Here is a 27,405-nt window from a genome sequence, read left to right on the forward strand (position 1 = left end):
GGTATCTATTTCAATGCAAGGAGTATAGAAAATAAAGCAGATGAGCTGAGGGCACAGATAGACACGTGGCAGTATGATATCATAGCTATTACAGAAATATGCCTGAAGGAGGGACAGGATTCCTGGTTACAGGGTTTTCAGACTTGATAGGGAGGGGGATGAGAAAGGAGAGGGAGTGTAAAGTATTACAGATGTGAGGAGGGATGACATGTTGGAAGGTTCATCAAATGAGGCCATATGGATTGATCTAAAGAACAAACAAGAGGCAATCACACTGCTGGGAGTGGACCAGAGACCCCAAACAGTCAGAGATAGATAGAAGAGCAGATATGGAGACAAATCTCTGAGGTGTAAGAACAATAGGGCAGTAATAGTAGGAGATTTTAACTAATCCAGAAAAGTGGGATAGTATTCGTGTGAAAAGAATTACAACCTGCGCCATCTGTCCACACAGAGAAATACACCACATCATCAAACTTTATAAATTATATTCTGTTCATCACCGACCCCTGTCCACGGAAAAACACTCCCCAGGCAGCAGCTTCCGGTTCCGGGGGAAGAGAGAGGACGCGGACCGGAAACACGCAGAGCGAGGGAACTGGAGCACAAAACGTAAGAGATGGAACATCAGTAAATTATCGCGAAACTATAACACACTGAGTGATGGAGACTGGTGCACTCTCAGTGTAACACACTGAGTGATGGAGACTGGTGCACTCTCAGTGTAACACACTGAGTGATGGAGACTGGTGCACTCTCAGTGTAACACACTGAGTGATGGAGACTGGTGCACTCTCACTATAACACACTGAGTGATGGAGACTGGTGCACTCTCACTATAACACACTGAGTGATGGAGACTGGTGCACTCTCACTATAACACACTGAGTGATGGAGACTGGTGCACTCTCAGTGTAACACACTGAGTGATGGAGACTGGTGCACTCTCAGTGTAACACACTGAGTGATGGAGACTGGTGCACTCTCAGTGTAACACACTGAGTGATGGAGACTGGTGCACTCTCAGTGTAACACACTGAGTGATGGAGACTGGTGCACTCTCAGTGTAACACACTGAGTGATGGAGACTGGTGCACTCTCAGTGTAACACACTGAGTGATAGAGACTGGTGCACTCTCGGTGTAACACACTGAGTGATGGAGACTGGTGCACTCTCAGTGTAACACACTGAGTGATGGAGACTGGTGCACTCTCAGTGTAACACACTGAGTGATGGAGACTGGTGCACTCTCAGTGTAACACACTGAGTGATAGAGACTGGTGCACTCTCGGTGTAACACACTGAGTGATGGAGACTGGTGCACTCTCAGTGTAACACACTGAGTGATGGAGACTGGTGCACTCTCAGTGTAACACACTGAGTGATAGAGACTGGTGCACTCTCGGTGTAACACACTGAGTGATGGAGACTGGTGCACTCTCAGTGTAACACACTGAGTGATGGAGACTGGTGCACTCTCACTATAACACACTGAGTGATGGAGACTGGTGCACTCTCAGTGTAACACACTGAGTGATGGAGACTGGTGCACTCTCAGTGTAACACACTGAGTGATGGAGACTGGTGCACTCTCAGTGTAACACACTGAGTGATGGAGACTGGTGCACTCTCAGTGTAACACACTGAGTGATGGAGACTGGTGCACTCTCACTATAACACACTGAGTGATGGAGACTGGTGCACTCTCAGTGTAACACACTGAGTGATGGAGACTGGTGCACTCTCAGTGTAACACACTGAGTGATGGAGACTGGTGCACTCTCAGTGTAACACACTGAGTGATGGAGACTGGTGCACTCTCAGTGTAACACACTGAGTGATGGAGACTGGTGCACTCTCAGTGTAACACACTGAGTGATGGAGACTGGTGCACTCTCAGTGTAACACACTGAGTGATGGAGACTGGTGCACTCTCAGTGTAACACACTGAGTGATGGAGACTGGTGCACTCTCACTATAACACACTGAGTGATGGAGACTGGTGCACTCTCAGTGTAACACACTGAGTGATGGAGACTGGTGCACTCTCAGTGTAACACACTGAGTGATAGAGACTGGTGCACTCTCGGTGTAACACACTGAGTGGCGGAGACTGGTGCACTCTCGGTGTAACACACTGAGTGATGGAGACTGGTGCACTCTCACTATAACACACTGAGTGATGGAGACTGGTGCACTCTCACTATAACACACTGAGTGATGGAGACTGGTGCACTCTCACTATAACACACTGAGTGATGGAGACTGGTGCACTCTCACTATAACACACTGAGTGATGGAGACTGGTGCACTCTCACTATAACACACTGAGTGATGGAGACTGGTGCACTCTCAGTGTAACACACTGAGTGACGGAGACTGGTGCACTCTCGGTGTAACACACTGAGTGATGGAGACTGGTGCACTCTCAGTGTAACACACTGAGTGACGGAGACTGGTGCACTCTCAGTGTAACACACTGAGTGACGGAGACTGGTGCACTCTCAGTGTAACACACTGAGTGACGGAGACTGGTGCACTCTCAGTGTAACACACTGAGTGATGGAGACTGGTGCACTCTCAGTGTAACACACTGAGTGATGGAGACTGGTGCACTCTCAGTGTAACACACTGAGTGATAGAGACTGGTGCACTCTCAGTGTAACACACTGAGTGATAGAGACTGGTGCACTCTCAGTGTAACACACTGAGTGATGGAGACTGGTGCACTCTCAGTGTAACACACTGAGTGATGGAGACTGGTGCACTCTCAGTGTAACACACTGAGTGACGGAGACTGGTGCACTCTCGGTGTAACACACTGAGTGACGGAGACTGGTGCACTCTCGGTGTAACACACTGAGTGATGGAGACTGGTGCACTCTCAGTGTAACACACTGAGTGACGGAGACTGGTGCACTCTCAGTGTAACACACTGAGTGATGGAGACTGGTGCACTCTCAGTGTAACACACTGAGTGATGGAGACTGGTGCACTCTCAGTGTAACACACTGAGTGATGGAGACTGGTGCACTCTCAGTGTAACACACTGAGTGATGGAGACTGGTGCACTCTCAGTGTAACACACTGAGTGATGGAGACTGGTGCACTCTCACTATAACACACTGAGTGATGGAGACTGGTGCACTCTCACTATAACACACTGAGTGATGGAGACTGGTGCACTCTCAGTGTAACACACTGAGTGATGGAGACTGGTGCACTCTCAGTGTAACACACTGAGTGATGGAGACTGGTGCACTCTCAGTGTAACACACTGAGTGATGGAGACTGGTGCACTCTCAGTGTAACACACTGAGTGATGGAGACTGGTGCACTCTCAGTGTAACACACTGAGTGATGGAGACTGGTGCACTCTCAGTGTAACACACTGAGTGATGGAGACTGGTGCACTCTCAGTGTAACACACTGAGTGATGGAGACTGGTGCACTCTCAGTGTAACACACTGAGTGATGGAGACTGGTGCACTCTCAGTGTAACACACTGAGTGATGGAGACTGGTGCACTCTCAGTGTAACACACTGAGTGATGGAGACTGGTGCACTCTCAGTGTAACACACTGAGTGATGGAGACTGGTGCACTCTCAGTGTAACACACTGAGTGATGGAGACTGGTGCACTCTCAGTGTAACACACTGAGTGATGGAGACTGGTGCACTCTCAGTGTAACACACTGAGTGATGGAGACTGGTGCACTCTCACTATAACACACTGAGTGATGGAGACTGGTGCACTCTCACTATAACACACTGAGTGATGGAGACTGGTGCACTCTCACTATAACACACTGAGTGATGGAGACTGGTGCACTCTCAGTGTAACACACTGAGTGATAGAGACTGGTGCACTCTCAGTGTAACACACTGAGTGATGGAGACTGGTGCACTCTCAGTGTAACACACTGAGTGATGGAGACTGGTGCACTCTCAGTGTAACACACTGAGTGATGGAGACTGGTGCACTCTCACTATAACACACTGAGTGATGGAGACTGGTGCACTCTCAGTGTAACACACTGAGTGATGGAGACTGGTGCACTCTCAGTGTAACACACTGAGTGATAGAGACTGGTGCACTCTCAGTGTAACACACTGAGTGATGGAGACTGGTGCACTCTCAGTGTAACACACTGAGTGATGGAGACTGGTGCACTCTCAGTGTAACACACTGAGTGATGGAGACTGGTGCACTCTCAGTGTAACACACTGAGTGATAGAGACTGGTGCACTCTCAGTGTAACACACTGAGTGATAGAGACTGGTGCACTCTCAGTGTAACACACTGAGTGATGGAGACTGGTGCACTCTCACTATAACACACTGAGTGATGGAGACTGGTGCACTCTCACTATAACACACTGAGTGATGGAGACTGGTGCACTCTCAGTGTAACACACTGAGTGATGGAGACTGGTGCACTCTCAGTGTAACACACTGAGTGATGGAGACTGGTGCACTCTCAGTGTAACACACTGAGTGATAGAGACTGGTGCACTCTCAGTGTAACACACTGAGTGATGGAGACTGGTGCACTCTCAGTGTAACACACTGAGTGATGGAGACTGGTGCACTCTCAGTGTAACACACTGAGTGATGGAGACTGGTGCACTCTCAGTGTAACACACTGAGTGATGGAGACTGGTGCACTCTCACTATAACACACTGAGTGATGGAGACTGGTGCACTCTCAGTGTAACACACTGAGTGATGGAGACTGGTGCACTCTCAGTGTAACACACTGAGTGATGGAGACTGGTGCACTCTCAGTGTAACACACTGAGTGATGGAGACTGGTGCACTCTCACTATAACACACTGAGTGATGGAGACTGGTGCACTCTCAGTGTAACACACTGAGTGATGGAGACTGGTGCACTCTCAGTGTAACACACTGAGTGATAGAGACTGGTGCACTCTCAGTGTAACACACTGAGTGATGGAGACTGGTGCACTCTCACTATAACACACTGAGTGATGGAGACTGGTGCACTCTCAGTGTAACACACTGAGTGATGGAGACTGGTGCACTCTCAGTGTAACACACTGAGTGATAGAGACTGGTGCACTCTCAGTGGAACACACTGAGTGATGGAGACTGGTGCACTCTCAGTGTAACACACTGAGTGATAGAGACTGGTGCACTCTCAGTGTAACACACTGAGTGATGGAGACTGGTGCACTCTCAGTGTAACACACTGAGTGATAGAGACTGGTGCACTCTCAGTGGAACACACTGAGTGATGGAGACTGGTGCACTCTCAGTGTAACACACTGAGTGATGGAGACTGGTGCACTCTCAGTGTAACACACTGAGTGATGGAGACTGGTGCACTCTCAGTGTAACACACTGAGTGATGGAGACTGGTGCACTCTCAGTGTAACACACTGAGTGATGGAGACTGGTGCACTCTCAGTGTAACACACTGAGTGATAGAGACTGGTGCACTCTCACTATAACACTGAGTGATGGAGACTGGTGCACTCTCAGTGTAACACACTGAGTGATGGAGACTGGTGCACTCTCAGTGTAACACACTGAGTGATAGAGACTGGTGCACTCTCAGTGGAACACACTGAGTGATGGAGACTGGTGCACTCTCAGTGTAACACACTGAGTGATAGAGACTGGTGCACTCTCAGTGTAACACACTGAGTGATGGAGACTGGTGCACTCTCAGTGTAACACACTGAGTGATGGAGACTGGTGCACTCTCAGTGTAACACACTGAGTGATGGAGACTGGTGCACTCTCAGTGTAACACACTGAGTGATGGAGACTGGTGCACTCTCAGTGTAACACACTGAGTGATGGAGACTGGTGCACTCTCAGTGTAACACACTGAGTGATGGAGACTGGTGCACTCTCAGTGTAACACACTGAGTGATGGAGACTGGTGCACTCTCACTGTAACACACTGAGTGATGGAGACTGGTGCACTCTCAGTGTAACACACTGAGTGATGGAGACTGGTGCACTCTCAGTGTAACACACTGAGTGATGGAGACTGGTGCACTCTCAGTGTAACACACTGAGTGATGGAGACTGGTGCACTCTCAGTGTAACACACTGAGTGATGGAGACTGGTGCACTCTCAGTGTAACACACTGAGTGATGGAGACTGGTGCACTCTCAGTGTAACACACTGAGTGATGGAGACTGGTGCACTCTCAGTGTAACACACTGAGTGATGGAGACTGGTGCACTCTCAGTGTAACACACTGAGTGATGGAGACTGGTGCACTCTCAGTGTAACACACTGAGTGATGGAGACTGGTGCACTCTCAGTGTAACACACTGAGTGATGGAGACTGGTGCACTCTCAGTGTAACACACTGAGTGATGGAGACTGGTGCACTCTCAGTGTAACACACTGAGTGATGGAGACTGGTGCACTCTCAGTGTAACACACTGAGTGATAGAGACTGGTGCACTCTCAGTGTAACACACTGAGTGACGGAGACTGGTGCACTCTCAGTGTAACACACTGAGTGACGGAGACTGGTGCACTCTCAGTGTAACACACTGAGTGACGGAGACTGGTGCACTCTCAGTGTAACACACTGAGTGACGGAGACTGGTGCACTCTCAGTGTAACACACTGAGTGACGGAGACTGGTGCACTCTCAGTGTAACACACTGAGTGACGGAGACTGGTGCACTCTCAGTGTAACACACTGAGTGACGGAGACTGGTGCACTCTCAGTGTAACACACTGAGTGACGGAGACTGGTGCACTCTCAGTGTAACACACTGAGTGACGGAGACTGGTGCACTCTCAGTGTAACACACTGAGTGACGGAGACTGGTGCACTCTCAGTGTAACACACTGAGTGACGGAGACTGGTGCACTCTCAGTGTAACACACTGAGTGACGGAGACTGGTGCACTCTCAGTGTAACACACTGAGTGACGGAGACTGGTGCACTCTCAGTGTAACACACTGAGTGACGGAGACTGGTGCACTCTCAGTGTAACACACTGAGTGACGGAGACTGGTGCACTCTCAGTGTAACACACTGAGTGACGGAGACTGGTGCACTCTCAGTGTAACACACTGAGTGACGGAGACTGGTGCACTCTCGGTGTAACACACTGAGTGATGGAGACTGGTGCACTCTCGGTGTAACACACTGAGTGATGGAGACTGGTGCACTCTCGGTGTAACACACTGAGTGATGGAGACTGGTGCACTCTCTGTAACACACTGAGTGACGGAGACTGGTGCACTCTCGGTGTAACACACTGAGTGATGGAGACTGGTGCACTCTCTGTAACACACTGAGTGACGGAGACTGGTGCACTCTCGGTGTAACACACTGAGTGACGGAGACTGGTGCACTCTCGGTGTAACACACTGAGTGATGGAGACTGGTGCACTCTCTGTAACACACTGAGTGACGGAGACTGGTGCACTCTCGGTGTAACACACTGAGTGATGGAGACTGGTGCACTCTCTGTAACACACTGAGTGACGGAGACTGGTGCACTCTCGGTGTAACACACTGAGTGACGGAGACTGGTGCACTCTCGGTGTAACACACTGAGTGACGGAGACTGGTGCACTCTCTGTAACACACTGAGTGACGGAGACTGGTGCACTCTCGGTGTAACACACTGAGTGATGGAGACTGGTGCACTCTCTGTAACACACTGAGTGACGGAGACTGGTGCACTCTCGGTGTAACACACTGAGTGACGGAGACTGGTGCACTCTCAGTGTAACACACTGAGTGATGGAGACTGGTGCACTCTCAGTGTAACACACTGAGTGATGGAGACTGGTGCACTCTCAGTGTAACACACTGAGTGATGGAGACTGGTGCACTCTCAGTGTAACACACTGAGTGATGGAGACTGGTGCACTCTCGGTGTAACACACTGAGTGATGGAGACTGGTGCACTCTCGGTGTAACACACTGAGTGATGGAGACTGGTGCACTCTCGGTGTAACACACTGAGTGATGGAGACTGGTGCACTCTCGGTGTAACACACTGAGTGATGGAGACTGGTGCACTCTCGGTGTAACACACTGAGTGATGGAGACTGGTGCACTCTCGGTGTAACACACTGAGTGATGGAGACTGGTGCACTCTCGGTGTAACACACTGAGTGATGGAGACTGGTGCACTCTCGGTGTAACACACTGAGTGATGGAGACTGGTGCACTCTCGGTGTAACACACTGAGTGATCGAGACTGGTGCACTCTCGGTGTAACACACTGAGTGATCGAGACTGGTGCACTCTCGGTGTAACACACTGAGTGATCGAGACTGGTGCACTCTCGGTGTAACACACTGAGTGATGGAGACTGGTGCACTCTCGGTGTAACACACTGAGTGATGGAGACTGGTGCACTCTCGGTGTAACACACTGAGTGATGGAGACTGGTGCACTCTCGGTGTAACACACTGAGTGATGGAGACTGGTGCACTCTCGGTGTAACACACTGAGTGATGGAGACTGGTGCACTCTCGGTGTAACACACTGAGTGATGGAGACTGGTGCACTCTCGGTGTAACACACTGAGTGATGGAGACTGGTGCACTCTCGGTGTAACACACTGAGTGATGGAGACTGGTGCACTCTCGGTGTAACACACTGAGTGATGGAGACTGGTGCACTCTCGGTGTAACACACTGAGTGATGGAGACTGGTGCACTCTCGGTGTAACACACTGAGTGATGGAGACTGGTGCACTCTCGGTGTAACACACTGAGTGATGGAGACTGGTGCACTCTCGGTGTAACACACTGAGTGATGGAGACTGGTGCACTCTCGGTGTAACACACTGAGTGATGGAGACTGGTGCACTCTCGGTGTAACACACTGAGTGATGGAGACTGGTGCACTCTCGGTGTAACACACTGAGTGATGGAGACTGGTGCACTCTCGGTGTAACACACTGACACAGTGATTGAGACTGGTGCACTCTCGGTGTAACACACTGACACAGTGATTGAGACTGGTGCACTCTCGGTGTAACACACTGACACAGTGATTGAGACTGGTGCACTCTCGGTGTAACACACTGAGTGATTGAGACTGGTGCACTCTCGGTGTAACACACTGAGTGATGGAGACTGGTGCACTCTCGGTGTAACACACTGAGTGATGGAGACTGGTGCACTCTCGGTGTAACACACTGAGTGATGGAGACTGGTGCACTCTCGGTGTAACACACTGAGTGATGGAGACTGGTGCACTCTCGGTGTAACACACTGAGTGATGGAGACTGGTGCACTCTCGGTGTAACACACTGAGTGATGGAGACTGGTGCACTCTCGGTGTAACACACTGAGTGATGGAGACTGGTGCACTCTCGGTGTAACACACTGAGTGATGGAGACTGGTGCACTCTCGGTGTAACACACTGAGTGATGGAGACTGGTGCACTCTCGGTGTAACACACTGACACAGTGATGGAGACTGGTGCACTCTCGGTGTAACACACTGACACAGTGATTGAGACTGGTGCACTCTCGGTGTAACACACTGACACAGTGATTGAGACTGGTGCACTCTCGGTGTAACACACTGACACAGTGATTGAGACTGGTGCACTCTCGGTGTAACACACTGACACAGTGATTGAGACTGGTGCACTCTCGGTGTAACACACTGACACAGTGATTGAGACTGGTGCACTCTCGGTGTAACACACTGACACAGTGATTGAGACTGGTGCACTCTCGGTGTAACACACTGACACAGTGATTGAGACTGGTGCACTCTCGGTGTAACACACTGAGTGATGGAGACTGGTGCACTCTCGGTGTAACACACTGAGTGATCGAGACTGGTGCACTCTCGGTGTAACACACTGACACAGTGATCGAGACTGGTGCACTCTCGGTGTAACACACTGACACAGTGATCGAGACTGGTGCACTCTCGGTGTAACACACTGACACAGTGATCGAGACTGGTGCACTCTCGGTGTAACACACTGACACAGTGATCGAGACTGGTGCACTCTCGGTGTAACACACTGACACAGTGATCGAGACTGGTGCACTCTCGGTGTAACACACTGACACAGTGATCGAGACTGGTGCACTCTCACGATGAAAGCGTGAGTATGGTCGGTTTCTTTGCGAGATGTTCGACTGAGTACTCATCTGAATGGTGTTTGTTTGAAATTATTTACACCATGAGCGACTGTGTCTAAATGCTTCCACTGCACTTTTTTAATAATCTGCTCTTTTAAATCCCTTTCAGGACCGAATTCTGCACCAAAACATGTTGCGGGGATCCCTGTTCACTGTGAGTTTACTGTGGTACTTTTTGGGTCTGCTCATGTCAGACAGTTTGGGTTTTGGAGCCGTCACTCTGGGTGCAGACCTGTACAGTTTTCTCGACATAAGTCTATGTTGATATTCTTGCAGATAATTCACCAGCTGGTGCGGCATCGAGTGACTGATGCCTCGTCCCTCATACTGGAGAGATGTGAGTACCTACACTCCCTGTCCCTGATCAATGTCTGTTTATCTGCAACAGCTTTCCAACTCCCACCGTCTGTGCTGTCGGGCTCTGGATACCAATCACAGCTCCTCTGTCTCCCTCCCTCCCCACCGCCGCCCCGCCTTCAAACCCACACCACCGGCGTCTCTCTCCTCCTGCCCCCCCCCCCCCCCCCCCCGTCTCTCTCCCTCTCTCCCCCCGCCCCCCGACTCCCTCTCTGTCCCGCCCCCGTCTCCGCCTCAGCCCCACCCCCGTCTCCCCCTCTGCCCCGGGCTGCGGGTGGGTCGGTGACTGGTAACTTTGGGCTGTGGGCGGGTCGATGACTGGTAACTCTGCGCTGCGGGCGGGACGTTGACTGGTAACTGGGCTGTGGGTAGATCATTGACTGGTAACTCTGGGCTGCGGGCGAGACGTTGTCTGGTAACTCTGGGCTGCGGGCAGGACCTTGACTTGTAACTGGGTTGCAGGCGGGACGTTGACTGGTAGCAATGGGCTGCGGGCGGCACGTTGACTGGTAACTCTGGGCTGCGGGCGGGACGTTGACTGGTAACTCTGGGCTTCGGGTGGGACGTTGACTGGTAACTCTGGGCTGCGGGCGGGACGTTGACTGGTAACTCTGGGCTGCGGGCGGGACGTTGACTGGTAACTCTGGGCTGCGGGCGGGACGTTGACTGGTAACTCTGGGCTGCGGGCGGGACGTTGTCTGGTAACTCTGGGCTGCGGGCGGGACGTTGACTGGTAACTCTGGGCTGCGGGCGGGACGTTGACTGGTAACTCTGGGCTGCGGGCGGGACGTTGACTGGTAACTCTGGGCTGCGGGCGGGACGTTGACTGGTAACTCTGGGCTGCGGGCGGGACGTTGACTGGTAACTCTGGGCTGCGGGCGGGACGTTGACTGGTAACTCTGGGCTGCGGGCGGGCCTTTGTCTGGTTATTCTGGGCTGCGGGCGGGACGTTGACCGGTAACTCTGGGCTGCGGGCGGGATGTTGTCTGGTAACTCTGGGCTGCGGGCGGGATGTTGTCTGGTAACTCTGGGCTGCGGGCGGGATGTCGTCTGGTAACTCTGGTCTGCGGGCGGGATGTCGTCTGGTAACTCTGGGCTGCGGGCGGGACGTTGTCTGGTTATTCGGGGCTGCGGGCGGGACGTTGACTGGTAACTCTGGGCTGCGGGCGGAACGTTGACTGGTAACTGGGCTGCGGGCGGGACGTTGACTGGTAACTCTGGGCTGCGGGCGGAACGTTGACTGGTAACTGGGCTGCGGGCGGGACGTTGACTGGTAACTCTGGGCTGCGGGCGGGTCGTTGACTGGTAACTCTGGGCTGCGGGCGGAACGTTGACTGGTAACTGGGCTGCGGGCGGGACGTTGACTGGTAACTCTGGGCTGCGGGCGGAACGTTGACTGGTAACTGGGCTGCGGGCGGGACGTTGACTGGTAACTCTGGGCTGCGGGCGGAACGTTGACTGGTAACTGGGCTGCGGGCGGGACGTTGACTGGTAACTCTGGGCTGCGGGCGGGACGTTTACTCGGCTACGGGTAGAACATTGGTAACTCTGGACTGCGGGCGGGACGTTGACTGGTAACTGGGCTGCGGGCGGGACGTTGACTGGTAACTGGGCTGCGGGCGGGACGTTGACTGGTAACTCTGGGCTGCGGGCGGGACGTTGACTGGTAACTCTGGGCTGCGGGCGGGCCTTTGTCTGGTTATTCTGGGCTGCGGGCGGGACGTTGACTGGTAACTCTGGGCTGCGGGCGGGACGTTGACTGGTAACTCTGGGCTGCGGGCGGGACGTTGACTGGTAACTCTGGGCTGCGGGCGGGACGTTGACTGGTAACTCTGGGCTGCGGGCGGGACGTTGACTGGTAACTCTGGGATGCGGGAGGGACGTTGACTGGTAACTCTGGGCTGCGGGCGGGCCTTTGTCTGGTTATTCTGGGCTGCGGGCGGGACGTTGACTGGTAACTCTGGGCTGCGGGCGGGACGTTGACTGGTAACTCTGGGCTGCGGGCGGGACGTTGACTGGTAACTCTGGGCTGCGGGCGGGCCTTTGGTTATTCTGGGCTGCGGGCGGGATGTTGTCTGGTAACTCTGGGCTGCGGGCGGGACGTTGACTGGTAACTCTGGGCTGCGGGCGAGACGTTGACTGGTAACTCTGGGCTGCGGGCGGGATGTTGTCTGGTAACTCTGGGCTGCGGGCGGGACGTTGACTGGTAACTCTGGGCTGCGGGCGGGATGTTGTCTGGTAACTCTGGGCTGCGGGCGGGACGTTGACTGGTAACTCTGGGCTGCGGGCGGGATGTTGTCTGGTAACTCTGGGCTGCGGGCGGGACGTTGACTGGTAACTCTGGGCTGCGGGCGGGACGTTGACTGGTAACTCTGGGCTGCGGGCGGGACGTTGACTGGTAACTCTGGGCTGCGGGCGGGACGTTGACTGGTAACTCTGGGCTGCGGGCGGGATGTTGTCTGGTAACTCTGGGCTGCGGGCGGGATGTTGTCTAGTAACTCTGGGCTGCGGGCGGGACGTTGACTGGTAACTCTGGGCTGCGGGCGGGACGTTGACTGGTAACTCTGGGCTGCGGGCGGGATGTTGTCTGGTAACTCTGGGCTGCGGGCGGGACGTTGACTGGTAACTCTGGGCTGCGGGCGGGACGTTGACTGGTAACTCTGGGCTGCGGGCGGGATGTTGTCTAGTAACTCTGGGCTGCGGGCGGGACGTTGACTGGTAACTCTGGGCTGCGGGCGGGACGTTGACTGGTAACTCTGGGCTGCGGGCGGGATGTTGTCTGGTAACTCTGGGCTGCGGGCGGGACGTTGACTGGTAACTCTGGGCTGCGGGCGGGACGTTGACTGGTAACTCTGGGCTGCGGGCGGGACGTTGACTGGTAACTCTGGGCTGCGGGCGGGACGTTGACTGGTAACTCTGGGCTGCGGGCGGGATGTTGTCTGGTAACTCTGGGCTGCGGGCGGGATGTTGTCTAGTAACTCTGGGCTGCGGGCGGGACGTTGACTGGTAACTCTGGGCTGCGGGCGGGACGTTGACTGGTAACTCTGGGCTGCGGGCGGGACGTTGACTGGTAACTCTGGGCTGCGGGCGGGACGTTGACTGGTAACTCTGGGCTGCGGGCGGGACGTTGACTGGTAACTCTGGACTGCGGGTGGGTCGTTGACTGGCAACTCTGGGCTGCGGGCGGGACGTTGACTGGTAACTGGGCTGCGGGCGGGACGTTGACTGGTAACTCTGGGCTGCGGGCGGGACGTTGACTGGTAACTCTGGGCTGTGGGTAGAACATAGACTGGTAACTCTGGGCTGCGGGCGGGATGTTGTCTGGTAACTCTGGGCTGCGGGCGGGATGTTGTCTAGTAACTCTGGGCTGCGGGCGGGACGTTGACTGGTAACTCTGGGCTGCGGGCGGGACGTTGACTGGTAACTCTGGGCTGCGGGCGGGACGTTGACTGGTAACTCTGGGCTGCGGGCGGGACGTTGACTGGTAACTCTGGGCTGTGGGTAGAACATAGACTGGTAACTCTGGGTTGCGGGTAGAACATTGACTGGTAACTCTGGGTTGCGGGTAGAACATTGACTGGTAACTCTGGGTTGCGGGTAGAACATTGACTGGTAACTCTGGGCTGTGGGTAGAACATAGACTGGTAACTCTGGGTTGCGGGTAGAACATTGACTGGTAACTCTGGGTTGCGGGTAGAACATTGACTGGTAACTCTGGGCTGTGGGTAGAACATTGACTGGTAACTCTGGGCTGTGGGTAGAACATAGACTGGTAACTCTGGGTTGCGGGTAGAACATTGACTGGTAACTCTGGGCTGCGGGCGGGATGTTGTCTGGTAACTCTGGGCTGCGGGCGGGATGTTGACTGGTAACTCTGGGCTGCGGGCGGGACGTTGGCTGGTAACTCTGGGCTGTGGGTAGAACATAGACTGGTAACTCTGGGTTGCGGGTGGAACATTTACTTGGTAAATCTGGGCTGCGGGCGTGTCGTCTGGTAACTCTGCGCTGCGTGCAGGTCATTGGTAACTCTGGGCTGCGGGCGGGTCGTTGTCTGGTAACTGGGCTGCGGGCGGGTCGTTGTCTGGTAACTCTGGGCTGCGGGCGGGTCGTTGTCTGGTAACTCTGGGCTGCGGGCGGGTCGTTGTCTGGTAACTCTGGGCTGCGGGCGGGTCGTTGTCTGGTAACTCTGGGCTGCGGGCGGGTCGTCGTCTGGTAACTCTGGGCTGCGGGCGGGTCGTTGGTAACTCTGGGCTGCGGGCGGGTCGTTGTCTGGTAACTGGGCTGCGGGCGGGTCGTTGTCTGGTAACTCTGGGCTGAGGGCGGGTCGTTGTCTGGTAACTCTGGGCTGCGGGCGGGCCTTTGGTTATTCTGGGCTGCGGGCGGGATGTTGTCTGGTAACTCTGGGCTGCAGGTAGAACATTGACTGGTAACTCTGGGCTGCGGGCGGGATGTTGTCTGGTAACTCTGGACTGCGGGCGGGATGTTGTCTGGTAACTCTGGGCTGCGGGCGGGACGTTGACTGGTAACTCTGGGCTGCGGGCGAGACGTTGACTGGTAACTCTGGACTGCGGGCGGGATGTTGTCTGGTAACTCTGGGCTGCGGGCGGGACGTTGACTGGTAACTCTGGGCTGCGGGCGGGATGTTGTCTGGTAACTCTGGGCTGCGGGCGGGATGTTGTCTAGTAACTCTGGGCTGCGGGCGGGACGTTGACTGGTAACTCTGGGCTGCGGGCGGGACGTTGACTGGTAACTCTGGACTGCGGGTGGGTCGTTGACTGGTAACTCTGGACTGCGGGTGGGTCGTTGACTGGCAACTCTGGGCTGCGGGCGGGACGTTGACTGGTAACTCTGGGCTGCGGGCGGGACGTTGACTGGTAACTCTGGGCTGTGGGTAGAACATAGACTGGTAACTCTGGGTTGCGGGTAGAACATTGACTGGTAACTCTGGGTTGCGGGTAGAACATTGACTGGTAACTCTGGGCTGTGGGTAGAACATAGACTGGTAACTCTGGGTTGCGGGTAGAACATTGACTGGTAACTCTGGGTTGCGGGTAGAACATTGACTGGTAACTCTGGGCTGTGGGTAGAACATTGACTGGTAACTCTGGGCTGTGGGTAGAACATAGACTGGTAACTCTGGGTTGCGGGTAGAACATTGACTGGTAACTCTGGGCTGCGGGCGGGATGTTGTCTGGTAACTCTGGGCTGCGGGCGGGATGTTGACTGGTAACTCTGGGCTGCGGGCGGGACGTTGGCTGGTAACTCTGGGCTGTGGGTAGAACATAGACTGGTAACTCTGGGTTGCGGGTGGAACATTTACTTGGTAAATCTGGGCTGCGGGCGTGTCGTCTGGTAACTCTGGGCTGCGGGCGGGTCATTGGTTACTCTGCGCTGCGTGCGGGTCATTGGTAACTCTGGGCTGCGGGCGGGTCGTTGTCTGGTAACTGGGCTGCGGGCGGGTCGTTGTCTGGTAACTCTGGGCTGCGGGCGGGTCGTTGTCTGGTAACTCTGGGCTGCGGGCGGGTCGTTGTCTGGTAACTCTGGGCTGCGGGCGGGTCGTTGTCTGGTAACTCTGGGCTGCGGGCGGGTCGTCGTCTGGTAACTCTGGGCTGCGGGCGGGTCGTTGGTAACTCTGGGCTGCGGGCGGGTCGTTGTCTGGTAACTGGGCTGCGGGCGGGTCGTTGTCTGGTAACTCTGGGCTGAGGGCGGGTCGTTGTCTGGTAACTCTGGGCTGCGTGCGGGTCGTTGTCTGGTAACTCTGGGCTGCGTGCGGGTCGTTGTCTGGTAACTCTGGGCTGCGGGCGGGTCGTTGTCTGGTAACTCTGGGCTGCGGGCGGGTCGTTGTCTGGTAACTCTGGGCTGCGGGCGGGTCGTTGTCTGGTAACTCTGGGCTGCGGGCGGGTCGTTGTCTGGTAACTCTGGGCTGCGGGTAGAACATTGACTGGTAACTCTGGGCTGTTGTCTTCCCCTCCTGGACTGTGATTGGACTTGTTCCCTCTTGTTGGTGATTATTCTCACTAAATGCCGTTTCAGTACTTTGCTAAATGTTGCCATGTGTTTTCCAGTGGAGAATGGGATTTCTTACAGATTGCATTTCAATTGTGTTTCTTTCTCTTGAGCCTTGAACAGAGTCCAGCTGCTTGGCCGGGTTGGGCAGGACCCTGTGATGCGACAGGTTGATGGAAAGAATCCTGTGACAATCTTCTCATTGGCAACCAATGAAATGTGGCGATCAGGGGACAGTGATACATTTGTATCAGGTAATGATCTTCCATGCCAAATACCTCGGGTTCATCGCTCTATATTTTGTGCTGAGAAGCTGAGTGATGTGTGAGCCTCAGAGTGCCACTCTTGAGGCCCAGTGTTAAACCTAATGTGATGTTGCAGTCTAATTGTTATTAAAATATCAGAAATAGAGCCAAGTCTAATGACTGCACACACTTCCATATCAAAATTCCTGATTGAAAGCCTGATTGAATTATTCTCCAACCTTAAAGCTTACTTCACCTCCATCCTGCTCTTAGCTAGAGCTTTCAATCAACTGGGATACACAAAGACAGGAATCAGCTTACAATTGATAGATTCACACAATCCATTAATATTCACAATGAATGCACAGCAATGGATACAGCAGAGGCTTTGGGCCCTGACAAGTTGACAACCACTGTTGTTGTACCAAAGCTTTAAGCTCAAGAACTCGCCATGCCCCAACCAAGCTTTTCCAGTTGTAATGACCTCAGTATAGACTGCTAACTTTAAAACAAGAGATATGAACTCCCCAGACTGATTGAAGAGTTATATCAGATTTCACGATTCAAGACTTTTACGATGACAGCTGAACCAAAATTTAATGAAGAAGTAAACAGTACTTGGATAGCAAATACACTAAATTACAGAGAAAGCTATTTCCCATTAAATTAGTAATCACACTCGAAAACCTCATACCAGCCAAAAAGGTATTCTTGGAGTTAAATGTCCAAAACTTCTGCCACTTGCAATGGGTTGGATCTCCCAGTGTCTTTCTCAAAGCTGATGCTGTCTTCACTCACTTCTTCCGAGCACATTTTACTGGTGTGACATCAACTTTGGTGACCCTGTTCATATTTTCTCTTCTGCAAACCACAGCTTTTGAATTAGTTTCTGTCTTTTTCTGTTGTGGTGATCTGAGAGCAGCTGTTCTCCCACCCCCCCCCCTCCCTCCCCCTCTTTTCCCCCTCCCTCCCTCTCTTTTCCCCCTCCCTCCCTCCCTCCCTCCCTCTCTAGCACAAACGAAGATGGTTGTGGTTGTTGGAGGTCAATTATCTCTGGACATCACTGCAGGAGTTCCTCAGGGTAGTGTCCTAGGCCCAACCATCTTCAGCTGCTTCATCAATGACCTTCCCTCTATCATATGGTCAGAAGTGGGGATGTTTGCTGATGGCCCAGCTAATGCCCTGGGGATAAAAACAAGAAATGCTGGAAATACTCAGCAGGTCTGGCAGTTAACGTTTCAGGTCAGTGCCCTGGGGACATGGATTCAAATCCCACCACGGTAGCTAGTGGAATTTAAATTCAATTAACTAATAATTTGGAATTGAAAGCTAATCTCAGTAATGGTTCCATGAAACTACCATCAATTATCATTTTAAAAAAAAAATTTGGTTCACGAATGTTCTTTGGGGAAGGAAATCTGCTGATCTGGCCCACGTGTGGTTCCAGACCCACAGCAATGTGTTGACTCTTAACTGCCCTCTGAAATGGCCGAGCAAGCCAATCAATTGTCAAGTGCAGTTAAGAATGGGCAACAAATGCTGGCCTTAGTTGCGACACCCATATACCTTGAAAGAATTTAAAAAAACAAGATTCACAGTGTTCAGTTTCATTCACGGTGCCTCAAATACTGAAGCAGTCTGTGCCACATGCAGCAAGACTTAGACAACATCCAGGCTTGGGCTGATAAGAGGCAAGCAACTTTCACACCACACAAGTGCCAGGCAATGACCATCTCCAACAAGATAGAATAACCATCTCCCCATGACATTCAATGGCATTACCATCGCTGAATTCCCCACTGTCAACATCCTGGGGGTTACCATTGACCAGAAACTTAACTGGAGTAGCCATATAAGTGCTGTGACTACAAGACCAGACCAGAGACTGGGAATTCTGTGGCGAGTAACTCACCTCCTGACTTCCCAAAGCCTGTCCACCATCTACAAGGCACAAGTCAGGAGTGTGATGGAATACTCTCCACTTGCCTGGATGGATGCAGCTCCAACAACACTCAAGTAGGTCGACACCATCCAGGACAAAGCAGCCCGCTTGATAGGCACCCCATCCACCACCTTCAACATTCACTGCCTCCACCACTGATGCACAGTGGCAGCAGTGTGTACCATCTACAAGATACAAAGCAGCAACTTGTCAAGACTCCATTGACAGCACCTTCCAAATCTGTGTCCTCAACCCTTTATTAGCTAAAAGGACAAGGGCAGCAAATGCATGGGAACACCACCACCTGCAAGTTCCCCTCCAAGTCAGACACCATCCTGACTTGGAACTATATCGCCGTTCCTTCGCTGTTGCTGGGTCAAAATCCTGGAACTTCCTCCCTAACAGCACTGTTGGTGGACCTACCCCACATGGAGTGCAATGGTTTAAGAAGGCAGCTCACCACCACCAAGGGTAATTAGGGATGATAAATAGATGTTGGCCGAGCCAGCGATGCCCACATCCACCGAGTGAACAACAAAAACAAGATTAAGCTAGAACCAATATATACACAGTATATTAACATTCACAGTTAATGCAGGAATAATGCTATGCTCAATAAATTCACACAATCCATTAATACTAGGAGGTGCAACTATTATATTTATTACAGAAGTCTTCACTCATTACAGTAATATGCTCAAATAAGACGACAAACAATAATTAGCATTATTGACCATAATATATCTTGTCATACTAAATTACTTCAAAGTTCAATTAATAGCTATTGATAGGCACATTATGCAGCTTTTATTCATATGACCATACGAATTAGGAGCAGAAATAGGCCATTCGGCCTCTTGAGCCTGATCTATCATTCAATAAGATGATGGCTAATCTATTTGTGTCTCAAATTCCAAACTCCCATCTACCCCTGATAACCTTTGATTCCCTGACCTAACAAGAATCTATCTACCTCCGCCTTAAAAATATTCTGTGACCCCCGCCTCCACCACCTTCTGAGGCATAGAATTCCAAAGTCGCTCAACCCTCTGAGAGAGGGTTATTCCTGCATTAATTGTGAATGTTAATGCATAGTAAATATTAACGAGTAGTTAATTATCCATCAAGAGTTTACATAAACACTGGCCTCTGTGCACACTTCCTGCCTACATTGCCTGTCAGCAATAAAAATGTGACCGTAAGTTTATCTTCTGAACTGTCTTTTTTGTGCCTTTTGGAAACAAAGAAACATAGAAAATAGGAGCAGTAGTAGGCCATTTGGCCCTTCGAGCCTGCACCGCCATTCAATACGATCATGGCTGATCATCCAAACTCAGTAGCCTGTTCCCACTTTTGCCCCATACCCTTTGATCCCTTTAGACCCAAGAGCTATATCTAACTCCTTGAAAACATACATTGTTTTGGCCTCAACTGCTTTCTGTGGTAGTGAATTCCACAGGTTCACCACTCTCTGGGTGAAGAAATTTCTCTTCGTCTCAGTCCTGAAATGTTTACCCCATATCCTTCATTTACGCTTTTACCTGAAGACCTCACTCAGTCTCTGCCAAAAGCCGAGACTTGGACCTGATGTGTCTGCCCGGAGCTGTGATGCTATGGATTGAATTTAGATTGGGCTGTCTGAGCAGATACAGTAACCCTGATATCAGCACAATTCAGTGAGCTGTAATGATGGAATCGCTTTCCTCAGCTTCGAGCAATTTCTGAAAAAATTTAGAGGACAAATTTCAAACACTTTATTCTGGTAAAGTTTATTTGAGCTTTTTTTTTTCATGGAGAGACAGATTGGGACAGAGTAAAGTTTTATGGATGGGAAGCGCATGCAAACGTAGAGCCACCGACAACTGCAGGATGCATTTGTGATTTGTGGGTAAATTTGGGCCTCAGAAGTTACCTTCCCATCCCCTTTGCTTCAGATTCATTGTTTCCCCATATTCCTGCACGATTCTACTATTCCATCCTAACACCTCCTCCCATCCTTGCCCTTCCCTCTTCTCCTCTGAACTACCCATTCTCCATTCTGCACTAAGCCTGCATGCTCCACCCAAGGATGGGCAGTGATAGGCCAGAATCCTTCACACACACAAACCAGTTTTGTTCTCCTGTCACTCCCCCTGGCCAAAACTGCCCCAGCTTATTTTAGTGTGACTAAATGGGCAGCTCTTTCAAAGAGCCATCACATGCACATTGGGACAAATGGCACGAGTCTAAGAATCTAGCATGAGCGCTTTGAGTATCCCTGTGGTGCTGTGTGATGTGTATCAGGATGAACAATGGTTTGGTAAAGTTGTTGCTGAATTATTGCAGGAGACATCAGCCAGAAGACAACTTGGCATCGAATTTCCATATTCAGACCTGGTTTGAGGGATTTGGCGTATCAGTATGTGAAGAAGGGGTAGGTGTAGTCACATCACATTCACCCTGCTCAGGACGCTTTGTGCCAGTCAACCCCTGCTCAGGAGGGAAATATCAGATATCGGGAGATGTGCCTGTTCACTCTGTTTCCATATCTGCTCGCCATCAAGCAATAAGCAGACTGCCCAGATACTCCAGTCAAGGCAGGGATACCCCATAAAACCTCCATCACTTGCTCAAAGCCAATAGAGTCAGAAACTACTCTGTATCAACACAGCCGCACGCTCACTAGTGAATTCTGCCGTCCCAGTCCCATGCCGGCAGGCTCCACTTAGCCACCCCCTCCTCTCCACAACCCCCCCACCAACCTCCCTCAGTGAGTTCCAGATCCAGTGGGTAGGGGACAGACACTGTCACTGAGTTACAGACACTGTGGGTAGAGTGGACAGACACTGTCACCGAGTTACAGACACAGTTAATAGGGGCAGACAGTGTCACTGAGTTACAGACACTGTGGGTAGAGTGGACAGACACTGTCACCGAGTTACAGACACAGTTAATAGGGGCAGACAGTGTCACTGAGTTACAGACACTGTGGGTAGAGGGGACAGACACTGTCACTGAATTACCGACACTGGGTCGGGGGACAGACACTGTCGCTGAGTTACAGACACTGCGGGTAATTGACACACAGTCACTGAGTTACAGACACTGAGGGTAGGGTACAAACACTGCCTCTGAGTTACAGACACTGTGGGTAGTTGACAGACTGTCACTGAGTGACAGACTCTGTGGGTAGGGGACAGATACTGTCACTGAGTTACAGACACTGAGGCTAGGGTACAAACACTGTCACTGAGTTCGAGACACTGTGAATAGGGGTACAGATGCTCACTGAGTTACGGACACTGTGGGTAGGGGACAGACACTGTGGATAGGGAACCAGCACTGTCACTCAGTTACAGACACTGTGGGTAGGGGACAGACAACATTGAGTTACAGACACTGTGGGTAGGGAACTGACACTGTCACTGAGTTACAGACACTGTGAGTAGGGGACAGACACTGTCACTGAGTTACAGACACTGTGAGTAGGGGACAGACACTGTCACTGAGTTACAGACAGTGTGAGTAGGGGGACAGACATTCGATGAATTGCAGATACTGAGAGTAGGGGACAGACGTTCACTGACCAACAGCCACTGTGGGTAGGGGACAGACGTTCACTGACCAACAGCCACTGTGGGTAGGGGACAGACACTGCCACTGAGTTACAGACACTGTGGGTATGGAGACAAACACTGTCTCTGAGTTACAGACACCGGGTAGGGGGACAGACACTGTCGCTGAGTTACAGACACTTTGGGTAGTTGACAAACAGTCAGTGAGTTACAGACACTGAGGCTAGGGTACAAACACTGTCACTGAGTTAGAGACACTGTGAATAGGGGTACAGACGCTCACTGAGTTACGGACACTGTGGGTAGGGGACAGACACTGGGTAGGGAACCAGCACTGTCACTCAGTTACAGACACTGTGGGTAGGGAACTGAGTTGCAGACACTAGGTAGGGGCAGACACTGTCACTGAGTTACAGACAGTGTGAGTAGGGGGACAGACACTCGAATTGCAGATACTGAGAGTAGGGGACAGACGTTCACTGAGCAACAGCCACTGTGGGTAGGGGACAGACAGTGTCATCGAATTACAGTCACTGAGTAGGGGGACCGAAACTCGATGAGTTACAGATACTGTGGCTTGGGACAAACACTCATTGAGTTACAGACTCTGGGTAGGGGGCATAGACTCTCTGAGTTGCGGACACTGTGTGTAGGGGGACTGACACTGTCACTGAGTTACAGACAATGTGAATAGGGGTACAAATGCTCAGAGTTACCGACATTGGGTAGGGAACTGACCCTGTCACTGAATTAACAGGCACTGTGGGTAGGGGACAGACATTCACTGAGTTAAAGACACTGTGAGTAGGGGGATAGACACTCGAGTTACAGATACTGTGGCTTGGGGCAAACACTCACTGAGTTACAGAATCTGGGTAGGGGACATACACTCGGTGTGTTACGGACACTGTGAGTATGGGGACAGCCGCTGTCAATGAGTTGCAGACACTGTGGGTAGGGTGACAGATACGGTCACTGAGTTACAGACACTGTGGGGAGGGAAAAGGAATAGGCGCACAGTGCAGGGATCCCCTGTGGCCGTTCCCTTCAATAATAAGTATACTGTTTTGGATACGGTTAAGGAGGACGACCTACCAGGGGAAAGCCACAGTGGCCAGGCCTCTGGCGCTGAGCCTGGCCCAGTGGCTCAGAAGGGAAGGGGGGAGAATAGGAGTGCGATAGTGATAGGAGATTCAGTGCTTAGAGGAACAGACAGGAGATTCTGTGGTCGCGAACGAGACTCCCGGATGGTATGTTGCCTCCCGGGTGCCAGGGTCAGGGATGTCTCGGATCGAATCTACAGGATTCTTAAGGGGGAGGGGGAGGGGGAGCAGCCAGAGGTCGTGGTACATCGGTACCAATGACATAGCTAGGAAAAGGGATGAGGACCTGAAAAGCGAATTTAGGGAGTTAGGTTGGAAGCTGAAAGGCAGGACGAGCAGAGCAGTAATCTCAGGATTGAATTCTCACGGTGCCACGTGCTAGTGAGGCTAGAAACAGGGAGCGAGTGCAGCTGAACACGTGGCGACAGAACTGGTGCAGGAGGGAGGGATTCAGATATGTAGATCATTGGGATACCTTCTGGGGAAGGTTGGACCTGTACAAGAAGGACGGGTTGCATCTGAACTGGAGGGGCACCAATATCCTGGGCGGGAGGTTTGCTAGAGCTCTTCGGGAGGGTTTAAACTAGTTTGGCAGGGGGATGGGAACCGGAGCTACGGATCAGTGGATGGGGTAGCTGTTGAACAAGCAGGTACCGAGTGCAGAGAGTCTGTGAGGAAGGTTAGACAGTTGACAGGGCAAAGTTGCAGCTAGTATGATGGGTTGAAGTGTATCTATTTTAACGCAAGAAGTGTCAGGAATAAGGGTGATGAACTTCGAGCATGGATCAGTACTTGGAGCTACGATGTTGTGGCCATTACAGAGACATGGATATCACAGGGGCAGGAATGGATGTTGGATGTTCCGGGGTTTAGATGTTTCAAAAGGAATAGGGAGGGAGGTAAAAGAGGTGGGGGAGTGGCATTGTTAATCAGGGATAGTATCACAGCTGCAGAAAGGGAGGTCGACGAGGAGGGTTTGTCTACTGAGTCATTATAGGTGGAAGTCAGAAACACGAAAGGAGCAGTCACTTTGTTGGGAGTTTTCTACAGACCCCCCAATAGCAACGGAGACATGGAGGAACAGATTGGGAGGCAGATTTTGGAAAGGTGCAGAAGTAACAGGGTTGTTGTCATGGGTGACTTCAACTTCCCTAATATTGATTGGAACCTCCTTAGTGCAAATAGTTTGGATGGAGCAGTTTTTGTCTGGTGTGTCCAGGAAGGTTTCCTGACTCAATATGTAGATAGGCCGACTAGAGGGGAGGCTATGTTGGACTTGGTGCTTGGCAACGAACCAGGCCAGGTGGCAGATCTCTCAGTGGGAGAGCGTTTCGGTGATAGTGATCACAACTCCCTGACCTTTACTATGGAGAGGGACAGGAGCAGACGGGATGGGAAAATATTTAATTGGGGGAGGGGAAATTACAATGCTATTAGGCGGGAACTGGGGAGCATAAATTGGGAACAGATGTTCTCAGGAAAATGCACGACAGAAATGTGGAGGTTGTTTAGGGAGCACTTGCTGCGACTGCTGGATAGGTTTGTCCCGATGAGGCAGGGAAGGGATGGTAGGGTGAAGGAACCTTGGATGACAAGAGATGTGGAACAGCTCGTCAAGAGGAAGAAGGAAGCTTACTTAAGGTTGAGGAAGCAAGGATCAGACAGGGCTAGAATTAGAATTAGAACATTACAGCGCAGTACAGGCCCTTCGGCCCTCGATGTTGCGCCGACCTGTGAAACCATCTGACCTACACTATTCCATTTTCATCCATATGTCTATCTAATGACCACTTAAATGCCCTTAAAGTTGGCGAGTCTACTACTGCTGCAGGCAGGGCGTTCCACGCCCTTACTACTCTGAGTAAAGAAACTACCTCTCACATCTGTCCTATATCTATCACCCCTCAACTTAAAGCTATGTCCCCTCGTGTTTGCCATCACCATCCGAGGAAAAAGACGCTCACTATCCACCCTATCTAACCCTCTGATTATCTTATATGTCTCTATTAAGTCACCTCTCCTCCTCCTTCTCTCCAACGAAAACAACCTCAAGTCCCTCAGCCTTTCCTCGTAAGACCTTCCCTCCATACCAGGCAACATCCTAGTAAATCTCCTCTGCACCCTTTCCATAGCTTCCACATCCTTCCTATAATGCGGTGACCAGAACTGCACGCAATACTCCAGGTGCGGTCTCACCAGAGTTTTGTACAGCTGCAGCATGACCTCGTGGCTCCGAAACTCGATCCCCCTACTAATAAAAGCTAACACACCATATGATTTCTTAACAGCCCTATTAACCTGGGTAGCAACCTTCAGGGATTTATGCACCTGGACACCAAGATCTCTCTGTTCATCTACACTACCAAGAATCTTCCCATTAGCCCAGTACTCTGTATTCCTGTTACTCCTTCCAAAGTGAATCACCTCACACTTTTCCGCATTAAACTCCATTTGCCATCTCTCAGCCTAGCTCTGCAGCCTATCTATGTCCCTCTGTAACCTACAACATCCTGCGGCACTATCCACAACTCCACCGACCTTAGTGTCATCTGCAAATTTACTAACCCACCCTTCTACACCCTCTTCCAGGTCATTTATAAAAATGACAAACAGCAGTGGCCCCAAAACAGATCCTTGCGGTACACCACTAGTAACTAAACTCCAGGATGAACATTTGCCATCAACCACCACCCTCTGTCTTCTTTCAGCTAGCCAATTTCTGATCCAAAGCTCTAAATCACCTTCAACCCCATACTTCCGTATTTTCTGCAATAGCCTACCGTGGGGAACCTTATCAAACGCCTTACTGAAATCCATATACACCACATCCACTGCTTTACCCTCATCCACTTGTTTGGTCACCTTCTCGAAAAACTCAATAAGGTTTGTGAGGCACGACCTACCCGTCACAAAACCGTGCTGACTATCTCTAATGTACTTATTCTTTTCAAGATGATTATAAATTCTGTCTCTTATAACCTTTTCCAACATTTTACCCACAACCGAAGTAAGGCTCACAGGTCTATAATTACCAGGGCTGTCTCTACTCCCCTTCTTAAACAAGGGGACAACATTTGCTATCCTCCAGTCTTCCGGCACTATTCCTGTCGACAATGACGACATAAAGATCAACAACAACGGCTCTGCAATCTCCTCCCTCGCTTCCCAGAGAATCCTAGGGTAAATCCCATCTGGCCCAGGGGACTTATCTATTTTCACACTTTCCAAAATTGATAACACCTCCTCCTTGTGAACCTCAATCCCATCTAGCCTAGTAGCCTGAATCTCAGTATTCTCCTCAACAACATTTTCTTTCTCTACTGTAAATACTGACGCAAAATATTCATTTAACACTTCCCCTATCTCATCCGATTCCACACACAACTTCCCACTACTATCCTTGATTGGCCCTAATCTAACTCTAGTCATTCTTTTATTCCTGATATACCTATAGAAAGCCTTGGGGTTTTCCCTGATCCTATCCGCCAATGACTTCTCGTGTCCTCTCCTTGTTCTTCTTAGCTCTCCCTTTAGATCCTTCCTGGCTAGCTTGTAGCTCTCAAGCGCCCTAACTGAGCCTTCACGTCTCATCCTAACATAAGCCGCCGCCTTCCTCTTGACAAGTGCTTCAACTTCTTTAGTAAACCACGGCTCCCTCGCTCGACAACTTCCTCCCTGCCTGACAGGTACATACTTATCAAGGACACGCAGTAGCTGCTCCTTGAATAAGCTCCACATTTCGATTGTTCCCATCCCCTGCAGTTTCCTTCCCCATCCTACGCATCCTAAATCTTGCCTAATCGCATCATCATTTCCTTTCCCCCAGCTATAATTTTTGCCCTGCGGTATATACCTGTCCCTGCCCATCGCTAAGGTAAACCTAACCGAATTGTGATCACTATCACCAAAGTGCTCACCTACATCTAAATCTATCACCTGGCTGGGTTCATTTCCCAGTACCAAATCCAATGTGGCATCGCCCCTGGTTGGCCTGTCTACATCCTGTGTCAGAAAACCCTCCTGCACACACTGGACAAAAACTGACCCATCTAAAGTACTCGAACT

General features: G+C 51.4%; 1 protein-coding gene across 1 annotated transcript in view; it reads left to right on the forward strand.

Annotated features, from left to right (window-relative positions):
- Nucleotides 1-473: 473 nt before the first annotated feature.
- The window catches only part of ssbp1 (single-stranded DNA binding protein 1), a 46,022-nt gene continuing 19,090 nt past the window's right edge, over nt 474-27,405 (forward strand). Inside the window, exons 1-5 of the mRNA XM_068042888.1 lie at nt 474-612; nt 10,243-10,287; nt 10,410-10,470; nt 16,610-16,750; nt 21,009-21,096. Of these exons, the coding sequence (XP_067898989.1) occupies nt 10,264-10,287; nt 10,410-10,470; nt 16,610-16,750; nt 21,009-21,096 (314 nt within the window). The 5' untranslated portion in view covers nt 474-612; nt 10,243-10,263. The remainder of the gene's footprint in view (nt 613-10,242; nt 10,288-10,409; nt 10,471-16,609; nt 16,751-21,008; nt 21,097-27,405) is intronic.

This window comes from Heterodontus francisci, chromosome 12 (genome assembly GCF_036365525.1).
Source record: "Heterodontus francisci isolate sHetFra1 chromosome 12, sHetFra1.hap1, whole genome shotgun sequence".
Classification (NCBI taxonomy): domain Eukaryota; kingdom Metazoa; phylum Chordata; class Chondrichthyes; order Heterodontiformes; family Heterodontidae; genus Heterodontus; species Heterodontus francisci.